The 22,800-nt window shown below is 41.7% G+C and overlaps 1 protein-coding gene across 1 annotated transcript in view; it reads left to right on the forward strand.

Moving 5' to 3' along the window:
- The first annotated feature begins 878 nt into the window (after positions 1-878).
- zbtb47b (zinc finger and BTB domain containing 47b) overlaps positions 879-22,800 on the forward strand; it is a 30,322-nt gene continuing 8,400 nt past the window's right edge. Inside the window, exons 1-5 of the mRNA XM_038728614.1 lie at positions 879-1,291; positions 16,347-17,678; positions 19,122-19,269; positions 19,716-19,831; positions 20,955-21,099. Coding sequence (XP_038584542.1) covers positions 1,289-1,291; positions 16,347-17,678; positions 19,122-19,269; positions 19,716-19,831; positions 20,955-21,099 — 1,744 coding nt within the window. The 5' untranslated portion in view covers positions 879-1,288. The remainder of the gene's footprint in view (positions 1,292-16,346; positions 17,679-19,121; positions 19,270-19,715; positions 19,832-20,954; positions 21,100-22,800) is intronic.

Below are 22,800 nucleotides of genomic sequence, written 5' to 3' on the forward strand. Positions count from 1 at the left end.
TTTTTTTTATCACACAAAACTAATTGAAATGAATTTGGTTCCCTTCTTGCTGATATTTGCGAACACTTGAAGCTGTGCTCGTGTGCGAGCTCCTGTCACTTCTGTGAGCTGCATGCAAGAAACCAAAGAAATCACTCATGAGATACACATCCTACTGAATTGCCACAGTGCCTGTCCAATTTTTATCTGCAAGTGCAGGCGGTTAATACGGTTCGGGCCTGTTCTTTTATGGATGGCCCTCTGGTACAAATCAAATCTGGATTTACAATACGCCACCACCATGCAGGAGGAGTAGAGAGCCAATAAGCAGTACATCATGATTGTGCTACACACGTGGATACAATGAATTGATGCTGACAAAGAGGAAATGTGTGTTTTTTTAATTTATTATAATATTTAGTGTTTGTGGGACTTTTGTAGTATGTGTGTGTGATTTTAGGCAGGCATGAGAATGCAATTTAACATGTAAAGTAACAGGAAGCCCAAAGCATTGGTTCCTAACTAGAACCAACTAGCACTAAAACACAATATGAACTGAAATTATAGGGACCTTAAAGTGACGCCTTCATTATTACCTAAAATTGTAATATCTTTATTATTCCAGTTTATATTGTGTTCTTATGGTGCATATTCCTAAAACATGTTGTTAATCAAATTCGTAATAAAAACAAACAAACAAAACATATAGGTTAATAATTACAAACTAATACATACAGAATAGACACTGGGTGGGTCAATAGGGCTGATATATGGCACTTCTTTCCAGGAAGATAAATAATAATGATAATATTGTGTAAATTAAGCTACAATGACTTCTTCAACATGGGAAAATTAATGAACTTCCTGACCTCCGCATCTGGCTGCCTACGTGACGTCACGCGGTTGCAGGCGCGCACAGTGAGAGGAAGCGCACCCAGGTTTGCGCCATATGGCTGTTTGTCCTTCCCAGTCCTCCTCCTGCTCACGCCAAAAACAAAAAAGAAAAAATCCAATACAAAGAAATGCGCCTGTCTCGCAACTCCACGTTAAACAGTACCGTGTCCCTTTAAAAACGTCTGACAAAAAAGCCCATATGATCCCCGTGCTCCAATCACCAATTCCTTCTGCAAAAGCAGCCTCTGCATTTTTGTCTGTCTGAATGCTACAGCAGCACGGGGGTAAAAAGATTGAGGATAAGGCAAAGACTGAAGAAATGTGACAATTCAACGGTCAGTTTCATGGCGAAGGGAAAACTGGTGCGAAAGGAGTTATTCTGGGACTCCTTCGAGCCTCGAAACGCTGGATCAAAATGGTAGGCTACAGAGGAGCGCTGCATTTTTGTTTATTTTTTTTGTCCCTGTTTGATCTCTTGCAAATTTGAGCTACTTAGCAGGCCAACCAAACTTACCGCACTTCTGCCTCATTATGTGCTTGGACCACTGGCTGTCACACGCGCATTTAGTGCTTTGTGTCCTTTGCGGTGAAGTTTGTAACTTGCCCACACGGCACAAGTTGGAAATTGAAGCAGCTGAAAGAATGCGATGGCTACAATAGCTACATTGATGCAGAGAAGGAGTTAAATTCTTTCATATCAGGGCGCTTCTGCAAAAGGCTCAGGTCGAGACTGGTGCAAATGTAGACAGGATGACGGAAACTGAACTGCCCCCCTCCTTTTCTCCAACAGCCAGTGCAGGGCAAGTTTGTTAGGCTTCGACATTTATGCATTCATTAGAGAATCTCCTTAGTGTGGTCTGAAAGAGGAGTAGATGTCACTCCTCATGTCTTAATAACTTCACTTTGTTGCAGGTGACACTCAAGCAGAGGTGTAATGCTGAAATGGCCCCTGAGCTTTGGATGAAGTGTCCTACAATTAAATGGAAATTTAATTTGGATAATGTTTAATTTGAACATGTCTTTTGTCCTTGACATGAGATCAGTTTCTTTTGGCAAACTGATGCACTTTTACTGACCGGTATCCCTCTGTGGCCATGCCAACGTCGATGTCGATGATGTTTTTATTCCCACTTACATTAGCAGGTATGAAGCTGATTCCTGCACAGAGACTGATAGAGTTATGGGAATAGAGGCAGACAGTCCGCTCTGTCTCCAGGGTCATTTTAGGATGCCTCATTAGGAAAGCATGTGGAGCTTGATGCAGTGGTGGAGTAATCCCAGGGCGCGTTCACATCTGGAGGCTTGGGTTAATATCTGGGTCAGGTCAGCGGGGTTAGCGCTGGTACTCGCTGGGTGGCTTCTGGTGGGAGCAAAGAGGGAGAGGGAGGTTTTTGGTATTGCTATGTTTTTCTTCCCTTTTTTCTATTTGCTTTTTTTTGGAACACACATGAGTGTGAGCTGTGATAAACAAAGTGCAAAGTGTGCTTGGTGAATGCAATGTGCCAGTCATCAGAGATTCTTTTGACTGTTTTGGTAAACATGCTCTAGATCATTTCTGCAATTACTTTGTTGACATCAAAAGCTGATTACTCCCCGCTAATTTTGTTTTTATCAATAAGCTCACTTTATATCCCATAAACTCCCTTGTTTATGGATGGATTACTGAGCAGGCCTACCAGGCACAGTGGCCCAAGGGGTCAGCGGGCCCCTGGACCAGAGGCTCTTTATGAAGTGACTGTTAACATTACATGTTGGAAAGTTTGGGAAATAACCATAAAGAAACACAAAACCAGTAAAAATAGATGCAAAAGAACTACACAGAAATGCAAAACGACAAACTAGAGACGCAAAATAACTACAAAGAGATGCCAAACGATTAAAGATGGACACAAAATAACTGTAAAGAGATTGAAAACGACTAAATATGGATGTCAATCAACTACAACAAGATATAAAGTGACTAAAAAGACACAAAACAACTATAAAGAGATGTAAAACGACTAAATATGGACGCCAATTAACTACAACGAGATGCAAAACAACCTAAAAATAGACACAAAAGAACTATAAAGAGATGTAAAATTACTAGAGATAGTCACAACAATTACAAAGAGACAAAATATAACTGTAAAGACATACAAAATAAGTACAAGCTGGCACAAAACAACCATAAAAGAGATGCAAAATGTCGTTTGTAGTTGCTTTGTGTGTCTTTAGATATGCAGATCTTGCTCCAGTGTGGTCAGGTTAGGGGCATTTTACATGTCTGTGCTTTGAGGCCCATCGTCTTCATGCCCTTATCCAAATAAAAAGATTGTTTGTTATTCTCTTAATTTTGTGGATTTGTGAAAATGTATGCCTGCCTCATGTTCTGTGCACGCTAGATGTTTATACTGTACACTTTGGGCCGTCTGATACTATTTAATTTCAGCGAGCATTGTCAGGTCGTGAGTAGCTCCTTCTCTGTCCTCACAGGGTGCTGTGAGTTTTACGTAACTGCCTATTCAGGGCATTCCTGCCCACTCTTGACTTTGAGGCTTCACTGTCTCTGGGTGCTGAGTGAGGAAACTGTCTTTAGTCCTTGTGACAAGTGCAGCCATTCCCGAGCCCCGGCAACAAACTCCAGCAGACATCTTTGGCCCCTGGTAGGAGGCCGCTCTCCTTGGAAACTCAGACCATACTGTAGGTGCTGCTAATTTATTCCCCTGAGATTAAGAACAGTGGACAAGGCTACAGAGAGCAAGGTGAAAGTTGCTGGGTGTATGTAAGGTTTCTTTTGCTCTTGTTGGTTAATGTGGCACTTTTAGTTTGTTTGAAGTAAGAAGGTTTGTTTTTAGTCTTTGAATAAATCCACATTTTTATTGTTTCTCCACAGTGCCAGCCAGCATCGGTGTCTTTTCATCTGAAGAAAACAGTTACTATAATTTAACCCTGTGGCACTTAAAAAAAAAACTCCATTATCAAAAAAGCCAAACAGCTTTTTCTTTTTGTACAGCTTGGTATGAGGATCTCTATTAGCCTTTCATTGTCAGGCGTTTAAAACATATTAAGAGAGGGTTGTTTTTTTTTTTTTTAAGGGCTCAGTCTAAAGTGTTCTTATAGCTTTCATCTGATATCAGACCAGAGAGAGAGACTTAGGAGGAAGTGTCAGAGATTTACCAAGCTGGAAAGTAGGGATCCTTCATCTGATAATAATGACAAATATTTGTTTCACATTTAGTCAAACACACAGATTAATGGGATGACATCATTATCCATTTTTTAGCTACGTATCTGCAACTTGTACAAATGTCACAAAAACAGTGATCAGTTTGAATGATATACTCCTCATCCATCACAGTATTAAAAATAATTTCACCTCAAACGAATCACTTATTTGTTCAGTTTAAATGTTTCGCCTTTTCATAAGAAGATTGATAATCACTCTCATAACAGCATTAAATATGAAACAACAGCTGGTTAGCTTAGCATAAAGACTGGAAAACGGGGAAACACCTAGCCTGACTCGTTTTGAAGGTATCAAAATCTGCGTGGCAACATATCAAAAGCTCACTAATAAATCACTTTACATTCGGTTTATTTAATTCATACAAAAACCAAAGCGTAAAAACAACAATTGTTTTATTTGGGACAGAATTGGACAGTTTCGTGGGCCTGTGATGTTGCCAGGCATCAAGCAGTGACTCCAGGAAGTTACTGCTCCCTGCCAGGAAATAGTTGTAAAAAAACCCCATCATAAAATGGCTAATTGAGGTGCTGGTAGGTGGATTTTGTTGGACAGAACCAAGCTAGCTGTTTGCTCCTGCTTTCAGTCTTTGTGCTAAGCTCAGCTAACCGGCTGCTGGCAGTGGTTCATCTTTAATGTATAGTTATAAGAGTGGTGTCAATCTTCTTATCTAACTCTCCACCAGAAAGCGAATAAACATATTTCCCCAAATGTCGTACTATTCCTTTAAGCTCATGTTCACCATTTCATCCTTTGATTGCCGCTACTGAAAGCCGGTGCTCCTCCTCTACCTCTTTTTCCTCTCCGTCCTCTCTGACCTTCTCATCAAACGTATCAACTGCCTCCACACACACACACACACACACACCACACACACACACACACACACACACACACACACACACACACAGAAAGAGTCTTGCCACACCAGAGCGATTCCTCTGATAAGGAGCTCTTTAGAGTCTTGTGTTAGCCTCCTCTCTGTGTGTCATGCTATGAAAGGGGGTAATGAAGATATCACAGTCTCATCTCGTGTAATAGCCCTCGGGTATGTCTGCTCGCTGCTACACATCAGAATGATCTTATGTCTCTAATACATCACTTCAAAAGGTACATTTTTCACTCTCGGTGTCATATATTTGAGCAAATCAGATTTAGTCCCTTCACTAACTTGATACTGTTGTTTGCATTTTACAAATAGAAACATTGCTGTTTGTCCAACCCTCCGTACTTTATTGTGCCACAGGTATTTGGCATCACATCTCTGTGTTTACTGATGAATGCACAGCAGACGAGGGTGTACGCCCACATAGTGCACATGCGTGTATGTTGCTGGCCTGGGAACAGTGTATTTATGACTCCAGCATAGCGCTGGTGTGTGAAGCGTTGTAACGTGTGTGTGAGGAGGAGATGCCAGCACCACGGGCCTCTCTCTTGGCCAGGCTTCCTGACTCAGCGCTTCCTCTCCCAGCTCACTGGCCCAGACACAAACTTCCTGGCAGAGCTTCAGTGCGGACGCTCTAACCTCATCACTGCCCCCCCCCCCACACACACCCCTGCACCCGCCTCCAGGCAGCTCCTTTGATTATCCAACCGCTCGTCAGAGTCATGTCAACTCCAGACGACCGCCAGTTGATGTCTTCTTTCAACATCACTTCTGATTGGGCGACACACACACACACTCACTCACTCACTCACTCACTCACTCACTCACTCACTCACTCACACACACACACACACACACACTCTCTCTCTCTCTCTCTCTCTCTCTCTCTCTCTCTCTCCCCAGCTTTACCACACTGATAAAACACTGTTGTCCAGTTTGTTTAAAGGACAAGCCTGTAAAAGGACTTTTGCAAATCATTCAGCTGGGGCAATCCTGCTCACGCCGTCAAATTTTAATGTACTGTACGTTACCAAGATGCTGCTCATGCTGTTCTCGTCCGTATTTTTGTTTGTGCATCCCAATTTCATGCTCGGGTAAACGCGTATCAGTTGTAGATTGGCTTGTCACCTGTGGCTGCATTAACATATAGATGGAAATGTATTTAAATCTAATGGCGAAAGCTGGTGGAGCTCCACCAGGGCAGGGCTGGGGCAAGTCCGAACTACCAGATCAGGAGAGGGAAAAGCCTACCGTGTGGAGGGGAGATTGGATGTCTGGGATTAGAGCAGCGCTAATGCTGATAATATTGTCTTTATTAATTGCAGCCAGCAGTGAATGCTGTGGTTAAGAAAGTTAAATGTTTTAATAGACTGAGGGGAACAAAATAATTAGCTAAAGTAGTGGAAAGAGAGAACTGAATAACCAGCAGCAAATTTTAAAGTAATTTAGGATTTGTCTTTTGCTCTATCTGAAATTGTCCTGCTGTATATTTTACATGAAATGTTTTACTTATTCTCCTTTTCACATTTGCAAATATTCATCAATAACTTTACATACATTTATTATAATATAAAATTGATTATTTTCTCTATTAAAGGGGAATTCCTGTGCCAAAACCATCTTTCATTCATTCATCACCCCTGCTTGGTAAACGAATGTCTTTCAAGCTCCCCTTCTGCTACAAATCTGTAGCAGAAAGCTTCACAAAAAAGCGTTTTCAAGTGTTCTCCAAATGAGCATCACTATGATTTCAGTAACATAGTTCTTCTCATGACCTTCATGTGTAAACCTAGTGGAGAGCCACTTTATATGTATATACCTCAGTTTTAAATTCAGATTTCCCCATAAGCTTTCTGATATATATATATATATATATATATATATATATATAATCTCATAGCCTAATATCACAAAGTGCAGCTATCAGCCTTAATACCACTGATATCCAAAAACCAGTGCTGCCCCAGTGAGCATTTAACTCCACTTTAATGTGACTGTGTCTGCGACCATGGCGTGTTTGACCTCAGCAGTGAGCGTGCTGCCACCCACCGCTGTGCCCCCCCCCCCCCCCTTTAGTCATTACACATTGATTTTTATTAGCATTTTTATCATAGTGCTGTAATGATCACCGCGGGGTTTGTTAAAAGTGAGACCTTGTCACTTGTGCTATTAGCAATCTGGCTCATCTATGCAAGAGCAACATGCTTGATAACAGGATCTAAATGTCAAGGCACATTTAGGTCCTCTTTTTTCCCTTTCATCTCACTGCATGCATCAACATATGTCATGCCATCACTGACGTCAAATTCAGTTACTTTCTGTCGACTGACGTGGGCAGAAATGCATGATTATGATGCAGGGATGCATGCATAGGCGTTAAAGGTTGCACACGGGTGGGTGGATGTGCTCGTGCATCTGCTACTGTATATGCTTCTTTTACCTCAAGGTCAGTGCTGGGTCTCTGTGCTGATTGGATTTAGAGAGGAGAGGAGGGAGTGCAGACTGCAGACAGAATAGAAATCTTCCACTAGACACATGGACAGATTATGAGAGAGGGGACCCCACAGACATGTAAGAGTCCCCCCACCCCTCTTACACTGGAGCAAGACATTGTGTCTCTTTGTGGTTATTTTGCATCTCTTTGTGATTGTTTTGCATCTTCGTAGTGGTTCCGCATCTCTTTTTGGTCTTTTTTTGTCCATTTGTGATTTTTTTGTCTCTATGTCGTGGTTTTGCATTTCTGTGTGGTCTTTTTTTTTGTCTATTTGTAGAAATTTTACATCTCTCCGTAGCGGTTATGTGTCTTTTTGTAGTCATTTTGCATCTCCTTATGGTCGTTTGCATTTTGAATCTCTGTTGTTATTTTGTGACTCTTTGTGGTCTTTCTGTGATTGTTTTGCATCTATGTAGTGTAGTGGTTTTGCGTTTCTGCGTGGTCTTTTGTAGAAATTTTTCATCTCTGTAGTAGTTATGTGTCTCTTTGTGGCCGTTTGGCTTGACTGTGCTTGTTTTTTTTGCATCTCTTTGTGGTCAGTTTGCGTCATTGTGGTCGTTTTGACTCTTTGTAGTCATTTGATTTGTCTCTCGAACAAGGAATGTTGACAGTCACTCTTCCCTGAGACCTTGGGCCCCTGGTCTTGTACCCAGTAAGCCCATTCAGTAATCCATCCATGACTAGACACAAGCACTGAAAGGAGGGAGACAGACTTGGCAGACTGCTTCCTGTCCATGCCAGTCATGCTCAGCCTGTATCCTAGACCAGATAACACCCAGAGGTTTAAGCCACGCCATGATCCTCGCCCAGAGAATCAGAATTCACTTCTCTGGCTCTGCTTCTCTGGGACTAAACCTGTCTGTCGAATGGCAGCAGCAGCAGCAGGGAAGGTCTGGTGAGCACACAGAGGACACAGTGTCAGTCATTACCCTGATGACTTTTTAATGGCTGTCTGATTGGCCAGAAATGACATGCCCTTGTCCCGTTCCGTTTAGTTGTGTTTACGCGTGACCTGATCAATTTCCCGCCACGTAAAAGCACTCTCATGTTACTGTGAGGCTAAACATGCTGTGGTAACCGGGGCGATATCTTTGTGGAGAGTTTGTATTCGGGCCTGTCACGCTTTGCTCTCCTCTGCACTGATGATGACTCAGGGATTTGTGTGTGTGTAGGGGAGGGCGCTGCTCTCCTACCATCTCTGTTCCAGTGAGTGAGATGAGGCCTGACACGGTGCCCACTCTCCTTCCTCGGAGTGTCAGTCACTTCGAGCGCTGCGCCTGGCCCCTCAGCAGGAGGCCGCGCTGTGAAGAGGGATGCTGAGTGTGCTCTTTACTGTAGGTTGAAGTGCTCGGTGGGTGGAAGTGGCAGATCCCCTAAACAACCCTCACACTCCACCCACCTCCCCGCTGGGTGACAAGAGGGTCGGGACATGAGCTCATGGGACTGCTGTCTTCATGACTCTGGACGGATGGGTGATCTCTTTTTGTTCCCGATGGTCTTTTCCAAGTAGAGCAACGTCACTGTGCATATGAGCAGTTTGACATTTGGCTGGTACCAAGTTGCACTTGTTTGTAAATTCATTTAATGAGCATTTTGTGGCCTGAATGAGACTTGTCAGAGTGAGTTGAGAGAACTGCTTTGCAATAGAGTGTGGATTTGTATTGAGATTGGAGGGAGAGTGTAATTCAGTTATTGTAATGGTCTTGTGATGTCGTAATAAAACATAACTCTGAATTAGGGAAGCTCAAACTGCATTTTTGGTTTGAGTCCAAAACCCAATGACATTCAATTTACTATCATGTAAGACAAAGAAACAAAAGCAAATCCTCGCATTTGAGAAGCTAGAACAAAATGCCTTAAATATTTAAGCAGTTATTGAACTGACTTCTGTTGGTCAACTAATCATTTCAGTTCTAGTCTGAATAAATGATAAAATCAGCTATTGTCAATTGATTTAAGTGCAAAAATTGTATATCTTTAGGTTTGGGGCTGATGGCAATGCCAAACAAATTTGTGCGCTGGGAAATTGTGATTTTTCATTCATCTGGTAGACAAAACCTCAAAACATCAATTGATTAAACAGATTAATCAGTCATAAATATAATCACTTCCAATGTAATTATCAAACAAAATGAGGTTTGAATAAATAAGGCAATACTAACCGATGAGTTTGAATGTTCATTTTTGACCTTGAAAGTAACAGTTTGACAGAAACTCTTATCATAAGGTCCACTCACTTGGTTTCTTTTGATCTTTTAGCCACATCTTGTGGCCTTAATTAGTGGATGGAGTTTGCTCAGAAGTCTTGATGATGGTTTACTTGTTATCATATGAATGTTAATGTTTTTGTCAAATAATAATAATGTTCCCAATAATAATAGGGATTAGTGCTTGGCAAAATGGTGAACAATGATCATATATTAATAAGAATATTTTCCAATTTATATGTAAATAAAAAATCTTATGAAACAATCAAACTGGTGTTCAAAGCTATTACATGTGTTGCACATGTGTTGTCTTATGAGACCAAACTCCACATATAGCACAAAAACCTAAAAACAGATCAGTCAGAATCGATAGTTTGGACAACAATAACTCAATAAAAGGATCCAATCACAGTATGATTTCACAGAAAATTCCATGATAATATTGAATTATCCCAAATTGAGATGTATATTTTTAGTCTTACTTGAATTAGCTCTTGTAATTTCCACATATGATTTTGCTCGTCTTCCCGGGTATTTTTATATTTAGATATTTGTATTAATATGAGCCACTGCATTCAAACAGCGAGTAATTCGAAATTGTTCAAAACTGTTCAAATAATTTGAAAGGTGTTAATATTATACAACAATATAGTGATATTAATTTCGTCTATATCGACAAATCAAACATATGTCAGTTTAAAAAGATAAAGATGGTGATGTATGAGGACACTGAGTTCAGTCTGAGCAGTCTGTAGGCAGACAGAGAGAAAGCTTCACCCCCCTCAGTGCTTTTCCCTCGGGTCTCCCTCCTGCCTGAATACAACCTGCCATCCCTCGCACTATTGATGTGTCCATGACTCTCTGCTGTGCTCTGACATTGGCCCCCGCTAATGGCTCAGTCTGTTCACTGGCCAGCAAGCAAACAAGACAGTCAAGGTAGATGTTTAGTTTCCTGCTCGTACATCTGCTGACATACATGGTGTGTGCAAAATAGTACGAGTAAAACATTTTAGAGAAATAACAGCTTTATTTTAAGCCATTGTTCAGTTTCACTCAGGTTACTGATGCTACAGTTGGCCTCACAGTCATTTCTACAGATAAGCATCACCTACATTACAGTGAACAGACAAGGGGGCGTTTAAAATGGCACATCCCCAGTCTGTAGCTGAGGTGCAGAGTGAGGTAGATGCATACTTTACAGAGTAGTAAATCTACATGGGCCGTCAAGTGCAAAGGTGTGGGCGAGAAAGGGCATTCTCACCAGTGAAAGTCAAATTAGAAAGAGGGATTTCATTTGCAGACTCCGTCTGGCTCAGGTCCAGGAATAAGGCCTCTGCCAAGTGCATACCACTGACCCGGACATGGCTGAGCTGTGGGAGGATTCATTAGTTACTCACAAAATCCCCTTTTTTATCACAAGCTTTGATTGTAAGCTTTTCTTGCACCAGTGAGTCTGACTATAACTGAAGATAACCAAAGCAGCAGCTATTCAACAGCAATGATAAATAAAACTTCTGTTTTCTTCTCATGAATGATGCAGGCACCTCTTGGGCCAAACAGTAATCCTGTGCATCATCCATCACAGCTTCATCAAAACTGGATTAGTGGTAAAGTAGTTTGAAACTTTGAAACTTTCAGTTTTAATTAAAGCATTGCGATCAGGCTGATCACGGAAATGTTTTTTAAAAGCCTGATTATCTTCCCAAACTGCATCAGCCTTCCAAAGTTGGGCAAATGTGATGTCTGACACATACTTGAGTGAAACCCCATTAGACCAGTTAAACAATGGAAAGCTTGATTTGGTTTTGTGTCAGTTGTGACCTTTCAGAGTGGGTAATTCTGACGTTTGATTAGAGCACATTCATCCAGCCAATTAGTATAGTTTCAGGTAGGAAAAAAAGCAGTGGAAAAGTGCATTATCCCTTTAAATTTGAATCCGTTATTAAATCTGCTGTTGAAGACCATGTCAGTTGATTGAAAGCTCCAGAACAGCAACTAAATAGACTTTGTTGTGAAGGTCAAGAATCAGCTTTTAAGCTAACGTGGACCTTAAAGACCTTAAAGTGTTCAGAAAAAGTTTGAAATTTGAACACCTGCATGACATCTGTGCAAACTCCATTTGCCGTTGAGAATCATGTCATGTGAGCAAAAGCTCCAGAACACCTACTAAATGGACCTCATGGTGAGATTGTTTTCTCTGCAAGTGATTAAACAGATTTTGACCTTCCTATGTTAACATGACATACACAGTTTTTCCTGTTGCACTTATAAGCAGAACTGTCCTTTTCTATAACATTTAACGTACAGCCTCGAGGGTTGCCTTGTGAAATAGGCCCTCTGAGGCCTCTACATTGCAAGAGGATCCCCTCACATGTTTTGTTTTGCAGATGAGTGTGGAAAGGGTGTGCAGAGCTTTGATTGAAGCCCATTTAAATGACACCACTTGTTGGGCTGCATCAGTAATCCCCCCGCTGTGTGTCTGTCACGGGTCAGGCCAGAAATGAATAATGTATTGGAAGACATCTGACTGAGAGGCTGGTTAAAGGTGGCACTCCCTCTAATGACAGCAAACAAGCTCTCTCCCTGACATTTCCAAGGAGAGGGGGGAGTTGGAGAGTAAAGGGGTGAGGGAGATAATGACAGACAAAGGTGGAGGGAGTTGGATGCGGTCTTTAAACGCAGTTTGTTTGGCTACAGTATGTGATGAAATGTGACAAGATGGCTTCGTCTTTTGTTGCAAATTGTGACAGACAAATCATCTGCATAGTTCCTACAGCCAGTTGCTGTTGGATTAAAAAGTTAAAAAGCGACAGTCTAGATGAAAATAATTAAAACCCTTCTTTAATTCAGGAGACTACAGGCAAACTTTTAGAATAGGCGTATTCCTATGTTTTCACTGTAGAAAGATACTACTGCTAATAATAATATTCAGTCTGAGCACACGATTATACATTATGAGCAGTAAGCACAGTGATTATATCTTGTAGAGAAAACAAAATAACAGAAATATATTTGATTTTTGAATATTCCACAATTTCAGCCAATCAGAGAATGAAGTAGGTAATTTCTAAATGCCTCTTTTGTCTCCAATCTGATTGCTAGTAGCATAGCTGATTACTTTCAGAACAGTAAGCAGGCATAGTTTACCTGTATGAAACTTGAAAATAACTTACTTAATTGTTTCCAGGCAAATGAATAACACAGTGTGGGACAAATTATCATGATGGGCTTATGTGGGTGATAGAAATCGTGCAAGAGCACAGAACTGATTTTTGTTTCCTCAAAAGTAAATGATTCTTTTTTTTTTTTTTTTTTTTTTTTTAAAGTGTGCATGCAAAAAAAATATATTATTAAAAAACATTATTTGGGAACTCTTTTCTGGGTCCTGTCTTGCAGGTGCATGTGGCGAACATCATTATTTTGCATTTCATATCCCTAGGATAAAATGTTCAGACCAAATAATCATGGCCCTGACATTGTAATCCTGAAGAGGTAGAAGAATAAGGGGTTAATGTGATCACACAGTTGTTTTGTTTAAAGAAATATGAACCAAATCTACAACTTACAACATGGGATGGAAAAACACCGTAAACACCTAAAACCTTAAAAAATATTGTTGGGTCCTTTATTTTGACCCTAAGCTATGGATTGTTTTGAATCAGTTGATGTTCATCCTGTTGAATTGAATCTTTGACTGCACTGTCCTATTTGACTCCCAGAAAAAGTAGCCGATCGTTATCGCTAAAGGAGCATAACTTCCAGTCTGCAACTTATACTTGATCTGATTAGGGCTGCAGCATTTTGCCCTTGGGCGATGTCTGTAGCCTTGCACAGGGAGAGATAACCCGATCTCCACTCCTCTCTGGCTCTGAGTCCAATTTAGCAGCTCAAAACTATGAATAAATCTAACACTCCATAATTGAATTCTTCAAGGTTGGGCCCAAATGCAAATCCATTTTCCAGCCTTAACAATGAAAAGTAATTTTCATTAATCTTAAAGAGAGAATATGTTGGGCAGCAGGGAAAGGCAAAGAACAGTTTTTAATGTAAAGAACAATGAACAGTCTTTGTAGTGTGATTCATACTCGTTTATTACAGAGCTTTACATAAATGCCATAATGGTTATTGTCCCAAAATTAATTAATAATTGAATCTCTTGCCATTTTTCTTTATTGTACGTGTCCCCTCTCTTGTTCTGCACCTGTAACTGTAAAAATAAGAGATGTACAGATGTAATTATTGCTCACAGCTCTATCATCTCCATCAACATCTTAGCCAAAACAAGGCTCTTATCAATACTGGTCCTATTCTGCCTATTGATGCCTAGAATGATAAGTCCCACTAATTGTTTGGAGGGTTGGTTAGTATTTATTCGGCGTGGTTTCCCTAATTATTTCTCCCGACATGTTTTGTCTTGTGCATAATTTTCCGTTCCTCGGGGACAGTGTTAGTGAGTGGGTGTGCTGAAAGAGCCAGCTAATGGGAAGGAGATGGCACTGAATACCAATGCTCAGACCAGTCAGTCCTCACAGAGACCAGACACTGTGTGTGCGTGTGTGTGTGCATGTGTGTGCATGCGTGTATGTGTGCATGTGTGTGCATGCGTGTGTGTCCCCGCACGCGTGCGTATTTGTATTTTTTCTGTGCGTCATTGCACATCACACACATGCGTGTTGAGTGTGTGGGTGTGTGTTTGCTCTGTTTGCTGCTCTGTCCCCACTCACATCCCGTCTGGATCGAAACCCTGCCCTTCCTGTGCTAAAATAAACCCACCTTGGGAAGTTGAGGACCTTGCACAGAGCGCTGAGTGTTACACCTTTTGATTTTCCTCTGACTCGTATCGTGCAGCCTACATGCAGTCTGTGACTTTGTGCAGTACACTAAAAAATGAATATATTATACAAACTTAATGACATTAATTTTGAATTTATTTCGACACTATTTGTGCCTCTTTTGACAAAAAACAAATGAACCAACCAAAAAGAAAGAAACTTAGCTTTTTTCTCAAGCTCCATCTACATATGAAGATGTAATTAAAAGCCTTAAAAAGGCTTGTAAGTAGAACTCATTAGGATTGTTTTTTTGTCAAACTTTTGTTTATTTTAATGTTTATTTTTAAAGGAACAAATACATAGCATTTACCAGTGCCAAATACCACAGCATTTATAGCCTCAGATAGTTTGCATCCCTCCCTAGATGGGCTTTTATGCACATTTGCACAGCTCAACAGCAACACCAAAAATACACAAAAAAGATGCCATAAAAACCTAATGACCCATGGCTACACTTCTGATCCCTCTTCAAACACCGTTTCGCCTTAATGATCCCATTCATGATCCATTTTGAATTCTCAACTCTGTGGGTAAGGACATATTGATCTGAGTAAAAGGTTCCACATTGATTCACCCCAAGTTACTTTTCCTGTTTTTACAAGATCCTTTTCATGTTATTAGGACATATTTTCTCTAGATACCAAATTATCCAGTTTTTACACATGATAAGTTGGTAGGCCCCCGTGTCAAGAAACTTCCATATGGTGTTAAAATGAGAAGATTGAGAGATTGTCACTTACATCGGCTAGAAGAAGACTGCAATGTTCGGTTTTATTTGCTATTTATCCTGAGCAGGGTGACTGGAGCCTGTCCCAGTGCAACAGGGTGGGTAAACGCTGTACAGATTACCAATCTACCACAGTGCTGACACGGACAGACGTACAATCATACTCTCATCCACAGGCAATGTTTAGAGGGTTACTAGTTAAATGTGTTATTGGGGTAGGCAGGTCTTGGATAGGGGTTTGCACATTGGTGTTGATGAGGGAGGGAGAGGCGCTATTCTGAAACCACATTAAAGTGCACCATCATCCCTAATGTCAGTTGCTGACCAGAGTCACAGCCCAGTCACCGACTCACCGACACCAAATACACATGTAATGATACACCTGGCTACAGGTCTAGATCCAATGTTTATCAATCATGGTATATGATTGCCCGGTTCAGGCAGCTGGTAAGGATACCCGCTGGGCGCCTCCCTAGGGAGGTGTTCCAGGCATGTCCAGCTGGGAGGAGGCCTCGGGGAAGACCCTGGACTAGGTGGAGATATTTTATCTCTACACTGGCTTGGGAATGTCTCAGGATCCCCCAGTCAGAGCTGGCTAATGTGGCTCGGGAAAGGGAAGTTTGGGATTCCCTGCCCCCGTGACTCGACCCCGGATAAGTGGTTATTGATGATGATGGTGATGATGATCATTCTGGTATATGATTGCTCAATAGGCTACAGTGTCTCGGCAGGAAATCATGCATCTTATTCTTGTTTTAACACCCTGTCGAAGTTTCTTGACATAATAACATACCAACTTATCAAGTTATTATGAGACAAGTTTGTTATAACAAAATACCTTGTTTTTTTGTGAAAGAAAACGAGAATGTAAAGATAAAGTCACATGTTGTTAACAGGAAATGTTTGATGTAAAAACTGAATAATATGGTATCTAGATTTAACAAGAAAAATGTCTCGTTATGACAAAAAACTGTCATCAATATTAATTAATTAATTGGCTTCTTGTCCCCGAAACATTTCACTAAGTGATAATAAGGTCCCTTCCAACCTAACCTATTTCTCTCTTTTCCCCTCCCATCACGTTTCTTTCACCATCTCCAGCTCATAGTGGAGAAGACAACAGACTTCCCCTCTGCTGAGTTCTCTCTGGTAGAGGATGTGGCTCTGCACTTCACCTGTTTGATGGACAGGCTGAACGAGCAGCGCCTCTTCCAGCCTGACCTGTGTGACGTCGACATCGTTCTGGTGCGTCAGCACAGCACCTTCCCGGCCCACAAGGGCGTGCTGGCGGCCTACAGCCCTTTCTTCCACTCTCTTTTTGCCCAAAGCAAACAGCTGCGGCGGGTGGACCTGTCACTGGATGCACTGACCTCACAGGGCCTGCAGCAAATCCTCAACTTCATTTACACCTCCAAACTCCTGGTGAGCAGCCGTACTGTCCGCGACGTGCTCAACGCCGCTACCCTGCTTCAGATGAGCGACATTGCGGCCTCCTGTCGCGACCTCATCAGTAGCCACTCGCTGAGAACCACCTGCGCAGATATGGCCAGTCAGGAAGGCCTGGGTGGCGGTGATCCAGCTGCTGTAGCGATACCCCCATGCCAACTGTACCCGGAGATCAAACAGGAGTCAGAGCTTGGGAGGGTGTACAAGAGGGAAGGCAGCAGCCCGTTCTCTATTAGAGTGGAGGAGGCAGGCAAGACGGCCTCCCAGCAGAAGCAGTCTTTGTGCAAAGCTGAGAGCAATGGAGAGGAGTCAAAGACAGCAGATGGCCACATCTCCTTCAACAGAGACCAGATCATTGTTGAAGTTAACCTTAACAACCAGACCCTTAATGTGTCAAAGGGATCCGAAGGCAAATCGGCGACCGCCACAGAGACAGCCACCATCTTTGGTCATTGCCATGACAACGAGAGAGATTCAGAAGACGATGAGGAGAATGAGGCGGATAATGACGACACAGTTGGAGAAGAAGATGACGATGACCTGAAGAGCACGGACATCCTTGGGCAGAGCAGTGAGGAGGACGATGAGGAGGAAGATGAGGAAGAGGAGGAGAACACCCTAAACATTCCAGGCTTGGAGCAGCCGGTCTTGATGGATCGACCTCGCAGGGGCACCAGAGCCTTTGCCATGGTGGGTACAACTGCATCCATGCGGCAGACACTGACAGAGGGCACGCTGGCCAATCAGCGGCAGGGCGGGAAGAGGACGCTGGATGCGGAGGGCCTGGGCCAGAAAGTGAGGCTGGAGGAGAAGCAACATTTCCCGTGCAAAAAATGCCCCCGTGTCTTTAACAACCGCTGGTACCTGGAAAAACACATGAACGTCACTCACAACCGCATGCAGATCTGCAATAACTGTGGGAAACGCTTCCTGCTGGAGAGCGAGCTGCTGCTGCACCAGCAGACTGACTGTGAGAAGAGCATCCAGGTATGATTACCTGATTATGGTGAAAGACATCCCCCTCACTTTTAGCAAAAGTAGTTAATTTCAATAGTATATAAATCAGTGGAGCGTGGGGACAAAGGAAATCCAGGCACATTTTTCATGTTGAGTTCAACTTGGGTGAAATTCGACATGCAAAATTTGCGTTGTTGACCAATAGGAAGCCATTGTGCCAGATTTTCCAAAATGGAGGGAACTATTGTATTTTATTAGCTGTGTTGCACCATGCACTTTTATTTAACCCTCCTCTGTCAGAATATAAACTGCTCCACAAAGGAGGAATGGTTTGCAGACAGTTATATGTCTTTTGAATAAACTGTACAAACTTGTTGTCTTGTTAGCAACCAAGCTTGCTAAATAAACTAGTTAGCCAATTAGCAAACTTATAATTAGCTTGGAGATTTTTTCCCCCTCTTCAGTAAAACTCCTATATTATGTACCATCCTGAGGGCAAAATACCAGCTGGTCAAGAGTAAACAGTCCATTACAGAGAAAACAGAAGAAGAAGCTTGGGGAGCTATTGTGACTGACTATCGTTAGCATGTTCCTGGCTGGCCAGCACCAGCTACTGGCCAGCTGTTATTAGCAGGATGAAAGAAGCGTGTTCAAGCTAGAAGAAAGAGTTCATAAAAATTCTGACACACTCATCTGGGGCACCTTTTACTGTCAACATGTGCGTCATGAGCAGCAGCAAATTATTTGGCCCTAATTTCTGCTCTCGGTGTCGCCTTCCAGGCTACATACAGGCTGCTCCAAGACCCTGGTCAATGGAGCTAGTTGGGGCTGTGTGCAGCTTGATACAAAGCTCTGCAGACACTTCTCTGGGCTGAAGAAAATCATTACACCCTTCCTCTGCATGTTCTAGAGGAAAATCATTGAATTTATGTTTTGAGAGGTGGAATAATAATAATAATAATAATAATTTCCAGCAGAAGATGGTTAAATTAAACATCAGGGGCAGAATAGTACTTTTGATACCAGAATTGATATTTGGTTAAAAATGCCAGTCAACATCATCTATTATCAACAGTAAAGCCAGTGAAACTTAATCTGATTTTATTGTAGTATTTTCAGCTTTTTTATAATTTTTGCACAAATGCAACCATGTAAATATATTAAAACAGACTCAGTAACTCAGTCAACTAGTAGTCGGTAATAATAAATTCTGACTACCTCTACAACTCTGCAGTGAGCAGCTGGACTCCTGCTGTGGTTTTGAAGATCATTTGCTGCTTTAATCTAATGACTCTAATTGCTTTTGGTGGTACAGTGCATGCTCAAGTATCTGTGTGGGCTCACACACCTGGATTGTATTTGTAAAGATTGTTCCAGATAATAATCTTCTTAATATCTCATACCCAAACAGCTCCAGTAATAACTATATTTTGCCTTCCCCGCTCTTCTGTTTTTGTTTGTTGTTTGGCCAAGTGTGTGACATGTGGCAAAGCTTTCAAAAAGCTGTGGTCGTTACACGAGCATAACAAGATCGTCCACGGCTACGCTGAGAAGAAGTTCTCCTGCGAGATCTGTGAGAAGAAGTTTTACACCATGGCTCACGTCAGGAAGCATATGGTCGGTGAGTGGCAGTGAAATCAACAATCCTGGTTGGTCGCTTTGTTCCCATTTGTTACTTTAGGCTTTCTTTTCTACATCACACTGATTGTTGAGTAGGATTTGTTTTGGGTGTTGCTTTCCTCTTCCACTTTTTTGGTAGATAAGCATCATATTCCCCAGACGGGCTTACCTCATTTCCTGTCTACATGTGTGACTCAGCTGTAAAAGAAGGGTTGTACCATATTTCATTGAGTTGGATTTATCCTTCCTACTTAAGGAGTTTGAAATGGAAACTTCAGAGGAAAAATATTATTTAATAGATCAGACACATCCATTGTCCTCAGCATCATAATTAGCAAATGAAAAAGCAAGTGTTCTTAAAGTGCTATTTTAAGGTATCAATATTGAATACTATAAAGTTATACCATTAACGTGTGTGTGTGTGTGTGTGTGTGTGTGTGTATTTAGCCCATACGAAGGACATGCCGTTCACCTGTGAGACATGCGGGAAGTCATTCAAGCGCAGCATGTCCCTGAAGGTTCACTCTCTGCAGCACTCAGGAGAGAAACCCTTCAAGTGTGAGGTTTGAGCTCCTTTTATACGCTGCTGCTGCTCTCCATTTCACTCACAAGAAGAGTTATATTCCGACTGCGATATCCACCAGTTGAAAACCTGTAATTTCTGAAATTATTGGTGTCTAGAATGTAATTTACATCTCTTTATGGCCTATGCTTCTAAAACATATGCATGTTAAATCGAGGTCAAAGAATGCGGATGAGGCAAGGATCCAGATGTGCCGATCCAAACAGATAAAAGAGAAATCATTATCATTATCAAATCATCTTTAGACACATGAAACCCCATAAGAAGTTAAACTGTTGTTTGGTCTATAAGTTTTTCTTTCTGGCATCATTCTTATATAACACCACACTCTTAAATAAATAGCCCCTCTCCCTTTCTGAATGTGATTCCAAGTTTTGCTGCATTCATGTGGTGTGGGAATATTTGATAGAATTATTTAACCGCTTAAAGGAATAGTTTGACATTTTGGGAAACAGGCTTATCCACTTTCTAGCAGAGTTTTAGATGAGAAGATTGAAACCACTCTTATGTCTGTACAGTATGTATAGCCAGGAGAGGGTTAGCTTAGCTTAGCTTAAGACTGGAAACAGGGGGGAACAACTAGCCTGGGCCTAGTTAAGTTACCTGTTGCTGGCTTCACACTTACAGTACAGTCATGATAGTGGCATCGATCTTTCCATCTAACTCTCGACACAAAAGCAAATATTTACCTGAATGTCGAACTATTCCTTTAAAGTAAAGACTTTGATATATCTTGTGTTTTCCAACAATTTAATTTTTGAAACACTATAATCAGATTTTCTGAAGCGTTGGGCTTCCTGCAAAATTGGACCTATTCTCATATTTAAAGTCTCATAACGTAACATGTGTAATACCAATAATGCAGTTTATATTTCACATTGAATAGTTTGGATTTTTAATCCATCTGTGTTTTACAGAAAGTTTCTCACAGCTGAAATTTGGGTTTTTACTTTTATGGATCAGTTTCATTTAGCATGGCATTTTCCTTCTGAAAGGCACTGGAATAATAGCCATCAAGTACTGTTTTTGTGACTGCCAATTATCAGACTATTTATGATCATTAAGACTTTTGTGTAAAAAATATTCACTGTGTGTCATTTCAGAACTGCAGTGAACGCTTCCAGTACAAATACCAGCTGCGTTCCCACATGAGCATCCACATCGGACACAAGCAGTTCATGTGCCAGTGGTGCGGAAAGGACTTCAACATGAAACAGTACTTTGACGAACACATGAAGACACACACTGGTGAGTCACTTCTTGCATTACTTCTGAGGATTTTCAGGAGTGTTCAGGAGGAGTTCAGGAGGAGTGTTGCTGACAGAAGAATGTGTGATTTTAAACCAGCTGATCGTTCTTTCTGGCTGGATGAAGTTTGACGCTCCTGATTGTATGCATGGATCCATGATGATAGAGAAATATAGAAATGAATGGCAATGAAACATGCTGTCAATATTTTAGAGACCCCCCAAAATATCACAAATCATGCTTTTAGGGGAGCTGATGTCTTATCAAGGGGAGCCAAGCTCCCCCTGGCTCCCCCGTAGTTTGTACCTCGGACATCCCTCCTGCAAGAAAGCAAATCGTCTGCTTTTTAACAGCCGAGCCAGGAATGATATTAAGCCAACCGTGTCGTTACACGTAAGTGCACAGTTGAGGTTTGCAATGGTTTCATATGTTGTGGTGGCAGAGAGGTGCAAAATACGCCAGATATTATAAGCAGTACTTATGTTAGAAAATACCAGGGTGCTCAGGGAGCAGTAAATGATGTCTGTGTCATGAAACCATGCACATGCATAGTAGAAGTATAACCTGGTGAGTGTTGCATAACTACTATGTTTTAATAAATTTATAAGAATGAATACAAAATTATGAATTTTAATATGCAGAGAATATTCATTCATAAAGCTCTCGTTTTGCGGGGCACCACCTGAGTTTCCGTTCGCCCAGGGTCTCGGGATTCCCTGAGTGTGGTTTTAATAATTATACAATTATTCACCAGTGATCAGTTAGTTAATAATCGCTCAATTATCTTAAATCACACAATTCCTTTGATTACAGTGAATTTATTAACTAATTAAGGTGAATATGAAAATGCGGTTAAAATATACATCCAAGAAATAAACAATGAGAATGTGGGTTTCTATTGTGGGGAGTATTTGACTCATAGGGGCAGCTAATGAATGCAAGCTATGAGTTTTAAGAGTTAAAGATAATCTATTAACAACTATGGGACATCACTGATCACAGAATGCCGTGCGTTCTCGGTTAGGACAGCTTAAAGCCGTCGGCCAGTCACTTTCTCTGCCAGGGAATTGCTCCGGAGGTCCGTCTTTTGTCGGCTCCCTGAAGAAACTCGCAGTGGGGGGCCTTTCCAACCCTGGCTCGGGTCAGAGGTTTGGTTGTCCTTTGTTACTGCTGGCGGGACCACGTAGCAGGGTCCGATCTCAGTGGGAGCAGTGTAATTTAGCTCGAAGGATAAAGCTTAAAAAGAACTTGGTCGTTCTTGAATTAAACTAGTGTAACTTAACGGTCTGATAACTTTTAACAAAACAAAACCAAAGAAAATAAAACGCACAGTTGCTGGAAACGAGGGAAAGCTGAGGTCGCGGCACTTCGTGTGTGTGGCTTGAAAATGAACAAGCCTTTGCTCCGCCGGGTCGGACTGCTTAGGGCGTTGCCGGGAGGGGGGGCACGCTGGGCGTTGGAGAGCCAGGAACAAGCAGAGGACAAGAGAGGACAAGACAACGTGGGTCACTGCTTTTGTCTGTTGGGGCGTGGTTCCCAGAGGGCAGTCCTTTGTTCCCCTGAGGGAGGGCTTGTTTCTGGTTTCCTGAGACTGTCTTTTCTGTCAAACGGTTGTACCGTTCTTATTTTTAAGCACTTGATAAAAAGGAAAACAATTGTCAGTAGTTAGATCTTAAGGTTAGCCTTTCAGAATCACAGATG

This window comes from Micropterus salmoides, unplaced genomic scaffold (genome assembly GCF_014851395.1).
Source record: "Micropterus salmoides isolate LMB-PRFRI ecotype aquatic unplaced genomic scaffold, ASM1485139v1 Ms_hic_scaffold_1, whole genome shotgun sequence".
NCBI classification, from domain to species: domain Eukaryota; kingdom Metazoa; phylum Chordata; class Actinopteri; order Centrarchiformes; family Centrarchidae; genus Micropterus; species Micropterus salmoides.